Genomic DNA, 13545 nt, shown 5'->3' with positions numbered 1-13545 from the left:
TGTTTTCAGTGGGGAAAAAAACTCTCCAAGTAATTTAATGGCTACTATGGTTTCTATTGCTGCTTCTAGCTTTTGAAAAGTGCTTTTTTGAGTCCTCCAAGCGTGATGCTGAGCTGCAGTCCTGTCCCATGTGGTCTCCATTCAGGGTAGAAAACTTCCTGTCTTACCAAGATGAAGGTATAAGAGAAAAATACCAGTCCTCCTGGAATGTGGGCTTGAAATCTGGGTAATCCTTTGCAACACAAGAATGTGAGATACATTTGTTCCAGCTTGCCCTGGGAGACAGAATAGGAAAGGAAAATTAAGCAATTGTGTATGAGAGAATAGAAAAGTGAAACCCAGCTGAATTCTGTTCACAAACTGGAGTGATGTGATGCATTTTTTTTGATGAATTATGTAGAATGGTCTGAAAGAAAAACGGGGAGATTTGAGTAGTGAGTTCTGTGGTTTCCTACGTAATTTTTTTTTCTTTTGCATTCATTTGTTTGCACTTAAGAGACATGCACTAAATTCTTTCTACTTATACAAAAGATACAGCCCTTGCAGCAGAGAGTGTGATGGAGTTGATGGCCTTTTACTTAAGATACTTTCACATATCTAAATTAATTTGAACTTGAGATAAACCAATACAAGTTCTTTAACAAGCTTTTAATTCTCAGTCTTCTTGCGGAGAGGGTTGAATAGTCCAAGGATTTGCACATTTCTTTCTTCTTCAGTTAGTTGTACAAACTTGGTTCTTAAATAGTTCCTTGAATTAAACTAGGCAGGTTTCAGGTATTGTTTGGTCCGTGTGGCTTTGGGAATAAAGGAACCACATAGATCAGGTACTTCTGTTAAGTGGACCTTCAAAGGAGTAAGAAATCTAAAAAACTTGGATTTGTGCATTTATTTTTGGCTCTTAAGGTGTATCAAGACTGCCTAAAAGGAGGGGGAGAAACCTGTTTCAAACCTGAGTTTCAGTGATGTTAATCTTTCTGCATCTTAGAATACTAAAGGAAGAAGAAGAAAGATGGTAATGGTGCCGGTCTTCACCCAAGGCAGTGTTTTTTTGTTGAAGTTAAATTGGTGTTAACGAAAGTTGTTCATCTGATACTAAAAATGCCCCTGCCTTACCGCTTTTCTCCTGGCATGTCACCATCTCGTTATCTTCCAGGCTAGACAGGGCTTGAATGTCTGGTGTATAAACAGGCAGATTTTCTTCCTCCAAAAAAGCTATTGGCCATTTTTCTGCTCTAAGTGAGATAAAATGGCACGAACCCAGTTCTCTTCCTTTTCAGGTCACTTTTTAATGTCTGAACATGCACTCCCTCTGTACTTTCTGGAAGTCCTACATTTGTTCTAACGCGTGGAAATTCTGGCAGCCTGCTAGATCCTCCTGGGGCACCAGCATCGAACTTTGCTCTTTCATTTCTCACCAGCGTAGTTCCGTGCCAGAACTGTGAACAGCATCTTTCCTAGGATGTCAAAGTGCCACCTTTTCCTCTCAGATGAGCAAGTGTTTAAAATACTCTGCTTTGCTCAATGACTCTAGGTGTTGTCATGGTGTACTATTTTGCGCTAACCATAATTAAGTTCAGTGGTTTCAGATTTTGTTGAAATGCATTAAGAAATCCCTGTGATGTTTCAGGATTTTTTTTTTTTTGGATGTGTTATAGGTGAAGGCATCGCTATGAGTGTGGCTGGGAGGCTGATGTACACCGGTTGCCTCCGGGAGTCCTGGAGAGGACTAATCTGTTTCACCTGCTCTGAAATAGGAAATATGTTTCTAATTAGCCTCCTGTTCGTAGAACAGCAGCTGAGGTTCATGGTGTTTTGTGTACACGCCGCCTTTTACGACAAAATAGGGATTGTTCACCTTTGCCAGGTTTGCCCAGGCTTTTGTTTCAAAGCGTAGTGTGTAAGCACAACACCAAATTGTTTAGAGTGGAACAATGTTACTGAGGTCACTTCTGCATCGCAGCATGACAGATAACGTGCAGAATAATCTACCGGTTTAGTAATTTGATTTGCTGGCTATTATGTTGTTGCGTAGCTGTAATTCTCAATAAGATCTTCCTTCCCTATCCTCCTTAATCTATAAATCTCTCCCACTCTTTGCGTTGGTGGCTTGAGTAGTTGCTGTGTTTTTCTTTCCGCTGGTGTTAAGCATTTCTTTAGCATGTTCTTCTCGGGGCTTTTCCTTAATTTTTAACAATATTCAACTTTTACACAGCTTTGTGCATCTGTATAGCTTACTGTGTAATCTGTCTTCCTTGTGCTTTGCTTGACAGGCATATAAAGGCTTGAAAAGGATGGCATTCCCTCTAATAAAAGGGCTGTAATTAAGGTCTTTTTGTTCTAGTTTGCATCACAGGGCTGGAAACCCTAAGCACCATGCAGTATTGAGACACTGAAGAGCTTGGTCTCATCCTCAAAGACAGGAGAGCAGAACTTCAGTGCTCCTAATTGAGCCTAGCTGCGGATGAGGATGGCCCCACATCCTCGTGGTGTGGACGTGCCCCACTGCACCTCTCCAGCTTGGCAGGTCATCTGGGAATTGTTTCTCTCTTCTTCCAGTTGTGGGATTTTCCTAAGCAGGAGTGATTGCTGCAGCTGTTTGATGGATTAGCTGCGTCTTCCACCGAGGCACGTGGATTTCGGCATCTCATCAGATGAGATGTGTTTGGAAGAAACTGCACAGCTCTGCGACCACCATCTTCTCTTGAAAAACCGTTCATTGCTGTGTGCCACAGGGCCAGCGTTTGAGTGACAGGGGAGCTGTGTCATGATGTGACAGGGGTGCACTGCCACTGTTCATACATGTTATCAAAGTGCACCCTGGCTGATGAGCTAATTGAGCAGGGATCTTTGCAGTTGTGAAGGATATTGGTGGGATAAACCTAACTTTGGGTCCTGAGGTGTTGGTGCAGGATTGGAAGAGGGAGGAGGGCTGCCTGGAAAAGGGAAAATAGATACTGTGCTGGGTAGCGTGCTCAAAGGAAAGACCATTTTTGACTCTGAAATTCACAGAACTGCATTGACTGACTAATTGGGAACAAGCTTACCTGGCTGAGTATCCATCCTGTGGACAGCCCAAGAGGACATCTTGATATTGTCCCCCCTGAGAGAGCCTGCAAGGGAGCTGCTCTGCTTCATTTACTCTGTTTGTAGTGCAGCCACTCTGTTTGTAGGACAAACACAGGTGATGGGGAGGAAAGCAGGGCTGGAAAAACCCTCTTATGTGCTTGCTTGCTGCTTGAACCTATCAGGGAAACAACAAGCCAAAAAAACCCCTGAACCAAACCCCAGGGTTGTGAGCTGTTGATGGAATTGGGAGTGCTGCTGTTCTTGGCTGAATGTTCTCTAAACAAGTCCTGTAATAGTGTACTGGTTTCCTTCAAAGGAATGGCTACACCCTTGCTCAGGAAAACCTTGCTGGCTGTGTGGGATGTCACCTGTTTCTGCCCAGTCCTTAACCCTTCCCCTTCAAGATCAGGCAGTAGGACCAAAGCAGGACTTTGAAGAGGAAGAAGTGATGGCAGTACTCAAGTGGAACGCTCTGCCATTGCTGGGGAGACCAGAATCGTGAATTTATTTAGGTTGGAAGGGACCTCTGGATGTCATCTTGTTCAGCGCCCCAGCTCAAAGCAAGGATAACCTCAAAGTTAGGTCAAGCTGCTGTGATGAGCCTTATTTTTCATTAGTGCTCAGGTCTGCAAGTTTGCAGTCATCAGGAAGCAAAACTAGCTGAAAGTTAGTTAAAGTGCTGAAAGCACTTTAATTATGTTGGCCAAAAGGAAGGTGCAGTCTCCCATGTCTTCCCCCTTATCTCTTTTCTCTTGTAACCTGCTTCGCCTTACTGCAAACCTCCCTCCCTGCAGTGGGAAGGGCCACGTCTGACGTCTGGAGACCACACTGGTGTTTTGCACCTCCTGAGCTATCTCCTCAGTACTTCTTGATGTACAAATTCTCTTGTCTCTTACAATACAAATAGGCAAACTTGTATGGAAATGTAGTAATAGTTGGGACACTTGGAGTGGATGTACAAGAATGTGTTGGATTGTATCCTATATAAAAGTAGCAGTTATAGACTGATTGAACATATTGGTTTCTTCCTTTGTTGAGAGTTTAGCTGAATGCCAGAACAGGAAATGGTTGCTCTGGTTAGCAAACAGTAAAGGTGTGCTCCTAACTGGGGAGGGGATTTTTATATGCTTCTGACCCAAAAGCTGCGGCTGGTTTTACATGAGTGTGGATTACTTGTTTGGATATTTTTTATTGCCTTGTAGATAAAACTGGCTTTTGCAAAAACTTCATAAATGCTAGTGTGGCTGTATGATGAGCTGGACTGAGGAACTCAACCAGGCTAAAATACTTTTTGGGTTTTTTTCCTCTGTACTTGCTGCTTGATTTTAACCTGATGAGTTCCTTGGCTCAGCTCTTGTGCAGCTGCTTTGTGTCCCGGCATAAGAGAAGTGCCTCGGGGACAGGAAGAAGCGGCAGAAGAGAGTTTGACTGGCTTCCTTCGCTCGTAGGGGCAGCTTAGTTTATTCTTGCAACCTCGGCTTTGTGTACTCATTGGGATACTACAGAAATAATCTTTTATGCTCTGCATGAGTTGAATATCATTTTAGGAAGTGGCCATATGCTGCTGATCTATGAGAATTATATTGGTGTTATAAAAAAACCTATTCCCCAAAGATTTCCCTGTGAAATGCTGCTCTCTGATATCCTTGTATTTGTCAAAGGCCTTATACCTGAAAGGGAAGCCCCATGTGGGGAGAAGTCTTCAGTGAGGTGTCACATGAAGGGGAAAAATGGGACCTGATGGGAAATGTGGAAATGCCCGAGGAGGACAAGTGTCTTTTTAGCTGACAGAGGCTTCTTTGAAGCATGCTAGATTCTTGCTGCACGTTTTCAGATACTTTTTGGATGGCATTTTACAACTGCAGATGTCTCGGATTGGTAACAGCATGGTATCAGCTCACTGTTAGGCTTTTTTCAGTTTGAGTGCTGAAGTGGACAAAACACTTGTTGGTGAGGAAAGCCAGATGCCTTCCCCTGGGCTGTTACAGATTGTCACTACTGCTGTGATTTTGGAGAAGGTCATGAAATTACCCATCCAGTGTACCACTATGACAGCAGCATAGGTAAAATGTGTTGTTCCTTAGGGTTTTTTGCTATCTAGCTGCTCTGATTTTGGAAATACTTTAAAGCCTGACTCAGAAGAGGATCTTGACAATCAAAGGGAAAAAGTAAATAATTCGTTTCACTTGACGTGTTCTCTCTTACTGCCATGGGAACCATTCTAACTTCACAAGACTGTTGTGGGTTCTGTGCTTTCCCTGCTAACGGTGCTCTCTGTCCTTCCGAAATGCCACGTCACCATCGAGAAGGACGGGGGCTGCAACCACATGGTCTGTCGGAACCAGAACTGCAAAGCGGAGTTCTGCTGGGTGTGTCTGGGCCCCTGGGAGCCCCATGGATCTGCCTGGTGAGTTCAGGAGTGTGCCTTGCTGGAAGGCGAGGAAGCCGTGATGCAAATGGCATTGATTTGGACTGAAATCTGTGGAATCGGTGTCCCTGTTACAGGTACAACTGTAATCGCTACAATGAGGATGATGCAAAGGCAGCAAGGGATGCGCAGGAGGTGAGTCCATAACTTTTGGTGATAAGGGAGATCACCAACCCTGTGGCGTGCTTTCTGTAAACCTATAAATTGGCTTTGAAGAATTTCCTGGATTTGGGCACAAATCCAGAAGACAGTCAAGTTCCCCTGCACCTTTGGACTCTTGCTTCATGCCGGGGGTGGGGAAAACAAAAAAACCACAACAGAACAAAAAAAAAAGTTCAAAGCCACTTTAACCCAACTTGAAGAACATGTTAACTCAGTTGTTATCTGTCATGCTGCCTTGCCTGTTTTATAGCAGCTCTTCAGATGAAGTCATCATAATGCCGTGGGTCTGAGACAACAATCCTCACATCCTTTGTAAAATGCTCTTTACTGCAAAGTTCTTAATGCGAATCCTGAGGTGTTTAAACACAGCAGACCTTTCGAATGTAAATTGCTGTCATTCCAATAACTATACCTGGAGGCTTGATGTAGAAGAAACTGCGGGTGAAGTTGCAGCTACATTAAACTGTTTTGTGAATATGGATGAAGCCAAAACCCTTTTTAATAGGGAGGGTTTGCATGCTGTGTGCTGCAGCTTGCAGAAATCCATTTCCTGCATCTCTGTCAAAGTACCGTTACAGCCAAGAACGAAAGTATTTCCTGCAGCCCCTCCTCCTGCAGATAGGGATGACTTTGGCTGATGTGTGTTACCTTTGTTCATCCACAACATGCAAGTTTAATCATGCCATGTTGTCATTTTTTTACAGCTGACCTGTCAGTGAGAAGAAAATAAGATTAATGGCTGTGTATTGAGTCATCTTGGTTCTCTTGTACTACTTAGCACATGGCATCTTTCTCCTGCTCTACAATCAGTGTGGCCTAGGCAACCTGAGGTTGCCCTCTTAACACAAGCACATTAATTGTTTAATTAGAATTCCTTATTAGCCAAAAAAAAAAAAAGAAAATCTGCTTCTTGCTGTTTGTCATGACACTGGAAGCATTTAAGTCCTGTTACTTGAATTGAGAGGCTGAAATTCAAAACTGATCAGGTGTTAGCAATGTGATTCTTCTAATTCCTTTCAGGGTTGGGAGTGAGGATGCCACAGCTGTGCTAGGAAGTCCCCTGCATGACAGCGAGCTGCTGTGGGTCTAGCTTCCCCTCTCCACACAATGCCAGGGTTAACAGTGCTGCACAAAGTGGCGCCATCTAAGTCTGGCCAACGTGAGAGGAGAGGAAACACCTTTGGAAAGGAAACTTGTTCTCAGGGTCAGGAAGAGCCTTGTGAAGGGTTTACTTCTCCTGCAGCCATTACTTTGTTTTAACTATTTGTTTTCTTTTTCCCTAATGGGAATTAACACAGCGATCCAGAGCAGCCCTGCAGAGGTACCTGTTCTACTGCAACCGCTATATGAACCACATGCAGAGCCTGCGCTTTGAGCACAAGCTCTATGCTCAGGTGAAGCAGAAAATGGAGGAGATGCAGCAGCACAACATGTCATGGATCGAGGTGCAGTTCCTGAAGAAAGCAGTCGACGTCCTCTGCCAGTGTCGTGCCACACTCATGTACACTTACGTCTTTGCCTTCTACCTCAAAAAGAATAATCAGTCCATTATCTTTGAGGTAGGAGAAAACATGGTTGTCAGGAGCTCAGACTACAAAGCTAAGCGAGATAGATTTAATGGTTGGAGAAGCTCTTGTCCCCAGTTTTACTGAAGTGAGTCTGTCTTAATATTCTGTTGTGCGAAAGTTAGAGGTCCTGCTGGGCAGTGTGTAGCATTGTCTGCTGGAGGAGGAGGTAGACTTACAAGATGTTGCCCTCTAAAACAAAGGGAGCGAGGTTCTGTCTTGAACTGGCAAAGAAGGCATTAAAGCTTAAATCTGGCATTCTGACTTTCCCTGGTGTTGGCTTTTTTCCAAGGGTACTACCATTAAAATTGCGCTTGAAGGTCTAAACGTGGAAGTCTAATCTGCTTCACAAGTGAAACTGTATTGACTGTTTATGATTTAGAACGGTCCTTTGCTGATCTTTGTGCAGAACCTAAGCAGGACGCATCTGTGCTGCGTGCTCAGCAAAGGGCGCACAGAACTACTGCAGTAGTGAAAGCTGTGCTCTGATGCTGCTGTGTGTGTACCAGTAGTTAGCAGAGGCTTTGCCAGTGCTGGTAAAAAACAAACAAACAAAAAAACCCAAACAAACAAACCAAACAAAAAACACCGAGGGACAGAATGGCAGATGAATTGTATTGTACCACTAGTAAGGAAAGGATTTTCTTTAGGCTTGCCAGGATATTGCAGATCAAGGAAGACGTAAGACTTGCTGGTAGATATGCAGATTCTCTTCTTACCAAATGAAGAAATGTCAGCTCTTTCAATCTTGATGCTCAGAGCAGGCAACTAGAGTGTTACACAGTGCATATCTAATCCCGCTTTTCATTTCAGTACTGATTTCACTTGGATTGAAGAAAAAAAATCTCTTCCTCTCCTTCCCCCCCAAAAATACTCCTTTTTTTTTTTTTCCCCCGGTCTTTGCAGAATAACCAAGCAGACTTAGAGAATGCTACAGAGGTGCTTTCTGGGTACCTTGAGCGAGATATATCCCAAGATTCGCTGCAAGACATAAAGCAGAAAGTACAGGATAAGTACAGGTTTGTTTTTGAATAATCCTCTATCTCAAAGCTGCCCAAGTACCTGTATTGCCATCCCGTGTGACAGGTAGTTGCATGTGTACTTGTCAAGCTACAGTTTTCTCCAGAGTCACGTCCCTGTTTGCTGTTGGCCTTCTGCCATATGTTGTGATCATCAGCCGGTCCCTGGGCATCTGAGAACAGCAGCAGCGGTGTCCTGCGCCAGCCCCTGAAGTCACCAGCGGTGAAGCCCTCGTGCAGATGCTGGCAGCATGTTTTTGTGTGCCCCTGCTGGGACCAGCCCTCAGGGGAGGTGACAGCCCGCAGGGAGAGGCTCCCAGCTCTGCCTTGCATCTACTCTGCTGAGCAGTAGCTAGAAGATTCAATCCCGTAATGGAAAAATCTTGTGACCAAAAGCAATGGCTTTTCATACGCTGCTGTTCCTGCACAGAAGGAGCATGTGGGAATGGCCAGGACCAAGATGGGACCTGCATAGTGAGGGCCAAAGAACAAGGAGTGACTTCGTTGTTCCAAGCTGACAGCTTTGGCCTAGGATGAGTTGCCATAAGAGAGCAATCAGCTCTTTTATTTATCTGTTGGGTCCATTTGTGCAAAAAGTGGGTGTAGAAAAGCTGTCCTTAAAGAAGAGGGAGAGAGCAACCTGCCCAACTGGGGAGGAGAGCAGAAGAACCAGGGTCCAGGTGACACAAAAGCCAATGCTTTCTTATAGTCCTAGGGGAATCACTTCTGCACAGTGGAAAAATACAGAGCTGTAAATGTGGGTGAGTCACAGGATTATGGCTTGCATTTTTGAGGCATTTTGCCAAAGTCGTTGAATTTGTTATGCCTAGCTTAGCGGGGGGAAGAAGCCAAAGTAGGGTGAGCCATAGTGACTAAGGGACTCTGGGGAGTGGAAGTAGCCATTGCGCTTTGGTGGGCCTGTGGCCCATTCTGCTGTAGTCTGGCAGCATGGCTGGGCCTAGAGAAGACTTACCAGACCTTCTCTTTTGAGACATTTTGCAACTTACCCTTTAAGACCACCATTAAGTTGGTATCTCGGAACAAGCTGCTTGTTCACTTAAGTCCTCTGAAACTGGATGCTGTTCTAGGGATGGTAACAGCTATCCAGAAGAAATTAAAACCTAATATAGCCTGAATTGCCTGAAAACATAGTATCCCAAACCTGGCTTCATGTTTCTGGGAAGAAAGTATGCATCTGTCAAGCCCGTGCAGGTCCCTAATTAACTAGTTCAGTCATGTCTTAATCATGTCCTCCACGGTGCTCTTTGTGTACTGGTTACGGTGTACTGATGCAAGACTGCGACCAAGGATGTTATCGAGTTGGGTTTAAAGAGCTCTGGGAAATTGCAGGAACTGACCACCTAACTAATTTGGTTTCAGCTGTTTCAATCTCTTAGCTTGCAAAGACATTTCTAGAAAACAGGATTAAACCCCCACCACCAGCAGCAAAATAACTGAAGTTGGGAAAGCAGAAACTGTGCATGTTTGCTGTCACATGCTTCAGAAAATCAATGGGACTTTGTGTACGGTGATTTCTGTTGCAACAGCTGATAGCAATGAGAAGAGCCAGAGCAGTTTTATTCCGATAAATCTGTCGGTCTGATCAGATACTGAATGGTAGCAGCATAAGGGTTGCGGGTTAAGGTGAGGTGTCTCCGAGTTCAGGCTGCTGTGATGTGCTCCTCATGCCTACGTGTTAGCAAGCATTGTGATCAAGGATAGCTTTCTGCTGGGAGATTCCTCCTGTGAACCTCGCTTGAGCGAGCAGAGGGACGTTTGGCCATTGCCGAGACAGCCGGGTTCCCAGCTGCGAGAGCCCCTCGGATGCCCTCCAGGCTGATGCGCATGCCCGGAAACTGAACCGCACAATTCCCAGCAGGAACCGGTAACTTGGCAGTCGGCTCCTGGGTTCCAGTTTCTCCTGTTACAGCACACCACTCCGGGCTGGGCACAGCCAAACCGTGAACCGGCTACACAGCTGCACCTGGGGCCTTGGGAGCTGTGACTAAGACTTGCCTTGTCCCCCGCGTGCCTAAAGATGATGTAGACTTTGGCATCACCGCTGGAAGGGGTTTAATCCAGAAATGCCTGCTGCTTATTTATAATTTGCTCTTGGAACCTGAATACTTTAAACGTTTCTCTGCTTTTATCTTTTTAGTTGGCTAACGCACCCGAAATGAACATGGCATCTTTTGATATGTTCCTATGATATCACTTTTCCTCAGTATCATTGACCCTGGTAGGACTGTACCTAACTCTGGGATCAGTTTTATTTGCAGCTTTATCCGTTTAAATGAGTGTAGGTGGGAAGGCCCTGCAGGGCGTAGTGCCCCTCTGAGACCCAGGAGTTGCGATGCGAGGTAAAACTCGCACTCCAACCACACCAGTAGCCAGCTTGACCGCTTCCATCTCCACCGGGATTTTGGAGGGGAATAAAACAGGGTCAGCGCTCCCGAGGTTTTGCCCAGCTAGCTCCTGGATTTTTGTTGCCCTGATAGGGCTCAGTGTAGGCACCAGCCCACGTTTGAGGAGAGCTTCGTCCCATTTCGGGTGTCACTGCTAACCAGTGCGCTGGCTTTTGCAAATCGCAGCTGCTGCTTCTTCCTTTTTCCGTTATTAATGGAGGTTCCTCAGCTGTAGGGGCTTTAGGGATACTTTTGCATGGGAAACTCTAAATTTGCATGCTGTTTTTTCAGCCAGGGACCTGGAGTTGAGTGACTGGAGTAACTGAAGTCTTAATTAGTGCTGTTAACGGGCTACAAATACAAATTCCCTTCTCGGGGGATCTCCCCTTTTGGAAGTGAGGCTTAATGTAGGTTTGTATTACTCGATGCTGGGGATGAGCCACGGTTCCTAACCTGCCTTTTCTGTGCTTGTCCCCCTTTGCTGCAGATACTGCGAGAGTCGACGAAGGGTTTTGTTGCAGCACGTGCATGAAGGCTACGAGAAGGACCTGTGGGAGTACATTGAGGACTGAGACTGGCCCCGCATAAAACGAACTCTGAAACCTTTACCATCTAGAGTGCTCATGCAATTCAAATAAAACACACACAAGGCGCTATGCCTGTTACACCGCTGGTCTGTAGTACCGGGATTCTGTTTTGTTAACAGAAAATTTAAGTAAATTATATTGTAATAAAGAAAAAAAGGTAGATAAACCATTGTACAACAGTATTCTAGGCGGCCAATAAGAGTGTGACAGACGCACTAAAAAAAAAAACCCTCCAACTTTAACTTGTAACGTAGCTTCATTCTCCAAGCCGACTCCTTTTTCTTTTCTATCTTTCTTTTCCTGTGTGTAGTACAGATGAAATTTAAACCAGTTTCTTGACACTGCTTTTCATGTCCAAACCAGCCATTTTGCTGTACTTTGGTAAGGGGGGGGATGGCTCTCCCGCCCCCCTCCTCCTCTCTGCCACCCAAGTACACGGATGAATGTCGATTGGCTTGTTGTAAAGATGATTCTTGGGGAGGGGAGGAGGGGGGGTACACAGCAAGGAAAAAAAAAAACAAACTTTGTATATGACTTTTAAAACAAAAAGAGGACAACACAGTATTTTTCAAAGTTGTATATAGCGCATATGCATGGACAAAGAGCAAGCGTGGCACGTGTTTGCATAATGTTTAATTACAAAAAATATTTATTCTTTAAAAATCTTCAAGATTATGTCTATTTGCTGTGCATTTTCTTTCAGTTTGATTGTTTTTTTTGTTTGTTTCGTTTTGTTTTCCCTGGGATGGGGTGGGGGAAGTGTGTGCTGGTGTAGTGAATTTTTTTTTTTTTTTTTGGAAGGCTTTTACCAGAGAAGTTGGGTTTCTTCTCTTCCTGCAGTTCCTTTACGTCCACGGCCTCCACGGTTTTGTGTGTGTGTGTATCCATTGCTGGTGACGGACCCGTCCCCTCGCGCGCAGCTCCTGATGCTCGGTAACGCCGTGTGCATTGCGCTAGCCACCAATGTGCACTGTGAGTCAGGATGCTTTGCCTTCTTTTTGGCCCCGCGTTGCTACCTGCCCAAATCCAACTCGGCTGTTCCCGTCCGTGTACGCAGGACATGCGCTCTGAACCCAGAGGCTGTGTGTGTGTGTGTGTGTGTGTGTGTTTAGAGTTTTATTTTTTATTCTGAGGCAGGAAAAGGAGGGGTATTTTGCACCACTTCTCAAAAGACTTACGGAAAGATTTCGGCTGTGGATCTCCTCTCCCTCCCCCTTTCATCTGTCAAATGGACCGTTCCTTGCTGTTTAAGTTTCACTTACATTATAACGAGTCGTAACATTGAAAAGGAAAGATGATGGAATTGTCTTTGTGTTTGTTTTGGGCTCAATTACTGGGCATACTGTCCTGGCAACTATTTAACACTCCATATAGTGCAGTAGAAGTTGAAATCAGTGGGGTATTTTTCAATTAAAAGGGGAAAGAACTAATGAGTTAGCTACTGAGTCCATTTTTATGATTTCTGTAACAAGAGCTATGTTAAAGTAAACAATTGGTGGTGGTTTTATTAAATTTACTCCTGTATAGGAATTCCTTCTGTGGTATTTTTCGCCAGGCTAGTGTCCTTAAAGCTTTCTGCCAATCTGCCAGCTTCAAGGGGGAATAAATTTGCAAAGGGGCGAATTAAGAAAGGCAGATCGCAGGCAGGTCTGTAATGCGAAATGCTGTTTCCAGCTGGCACCTGAGCTCATCCCTACCAACGCTTCCAGCGATGTAGTTTTGTCCTTCTGTACCTGCTCTCCACCTCAGCTCCCCCGACGAAGGCTTATTTGCCCCTGGGAATCACATGTGAGAGTATCCGCACCGCAGCCGGTTTCCCTGTGCTTTTCCTGCCGTGGCTTGCGAGGGGTGGGATGGAGCAGGGCTGCGCGGAGGTACGGAGGTCAGCGTGGCCCGTTGTCAGTCTCTGCCTGCAGGCAGTGGCTATTTGGGCTTCCCCTTGGCTCACAAAAATTCCCCATCTGTGTATTAAAATGCTTTTGGAAGCCACGTGCTCTCGGGGAGCATGGCGGGCTGGGCGAGTGGAAGCACGGACTCTACGTGGCGTTGGGTTTTTACTCCATGTTCTCCAAACTGAATATACAAAGGATGTGGGCAGGCTCCAACCCAAGGAAACCCGGAACGTGGTGTCTTCAATCTTGATGGCTGTTGGCGAACCTTAAGATAATGATGATTAAAACCCTGTTCTGTGGGAGCCATCTGCTGATGTTCCTCTCCTCCAGCAATTACATGTTTGTATGGACGCTCTCCCCACTCACACCCGCTGCGGCGGGCAGCTCTGCAGCCTCCTGAGGAAAATATAAAGGAGAAAAA

At 45.2% G+C, this 13545-nt stretch overlaps 1 protein-coding gene across 1 annotated transcript in view; it reads left to right on the top strand.

The window, feature by feature from the left end:
• ARIH1 (ariadne RBR E3 ubiquitin protein ligase 1) overlaps window positions 1–11907 on the top strand; it is a 35598-nt gene extending 23691 nt beyond the window's left edge. Inside the window, exons 9-14 of the mRNA XM_009574637.1 lie at window positions 2578–2582; window positions 5348–5473; window positions 5572–5629; window positions 6955–7215; window positions 8128–8240; window positions 11133–11907. Of these exons, the coding sequence (XP_009572932.1) occupies window positions 2578–2582; window positions 5348–5473; window positions 5572–5629; window positions 6955–7215; window positions 8128–8240; window positions 11133–11217 (648 nt within the window). The 3' untranslated portion in view covers window positions 11218–11907. The remainder of the gene's footprint in view (window positions 1–2577; window positions 2583–5347; window positions 5474–5571; window positions 5630–6954; window positions 7216–8127; window positions 8241–11132) is intronic.
• Window positions 11908–13545: the final 1638 nt, after the last annotated feature.

The sequence above is a fragment of the Fulmarus glacialis genome, unplaced genomic scaffold (assembly GCF_000690835.1).
Source record: "Fulmarus glacialis isolate BGI_N327 unplaced genomic scaffold, ASM69083v1 scaffold5673, whole genome shotgun sequence".
Lineage (NCBI taxonomy): Eukaryota > Metazoa > Chordata > Aves > Procellariiformes > Procellariidae > Fulmarus > Fulmarus glacialis.
Note: the sequence above shows the minus strand (reverse complement) of the source record. Positions and strands in the feature narration are given on the sequence as shown.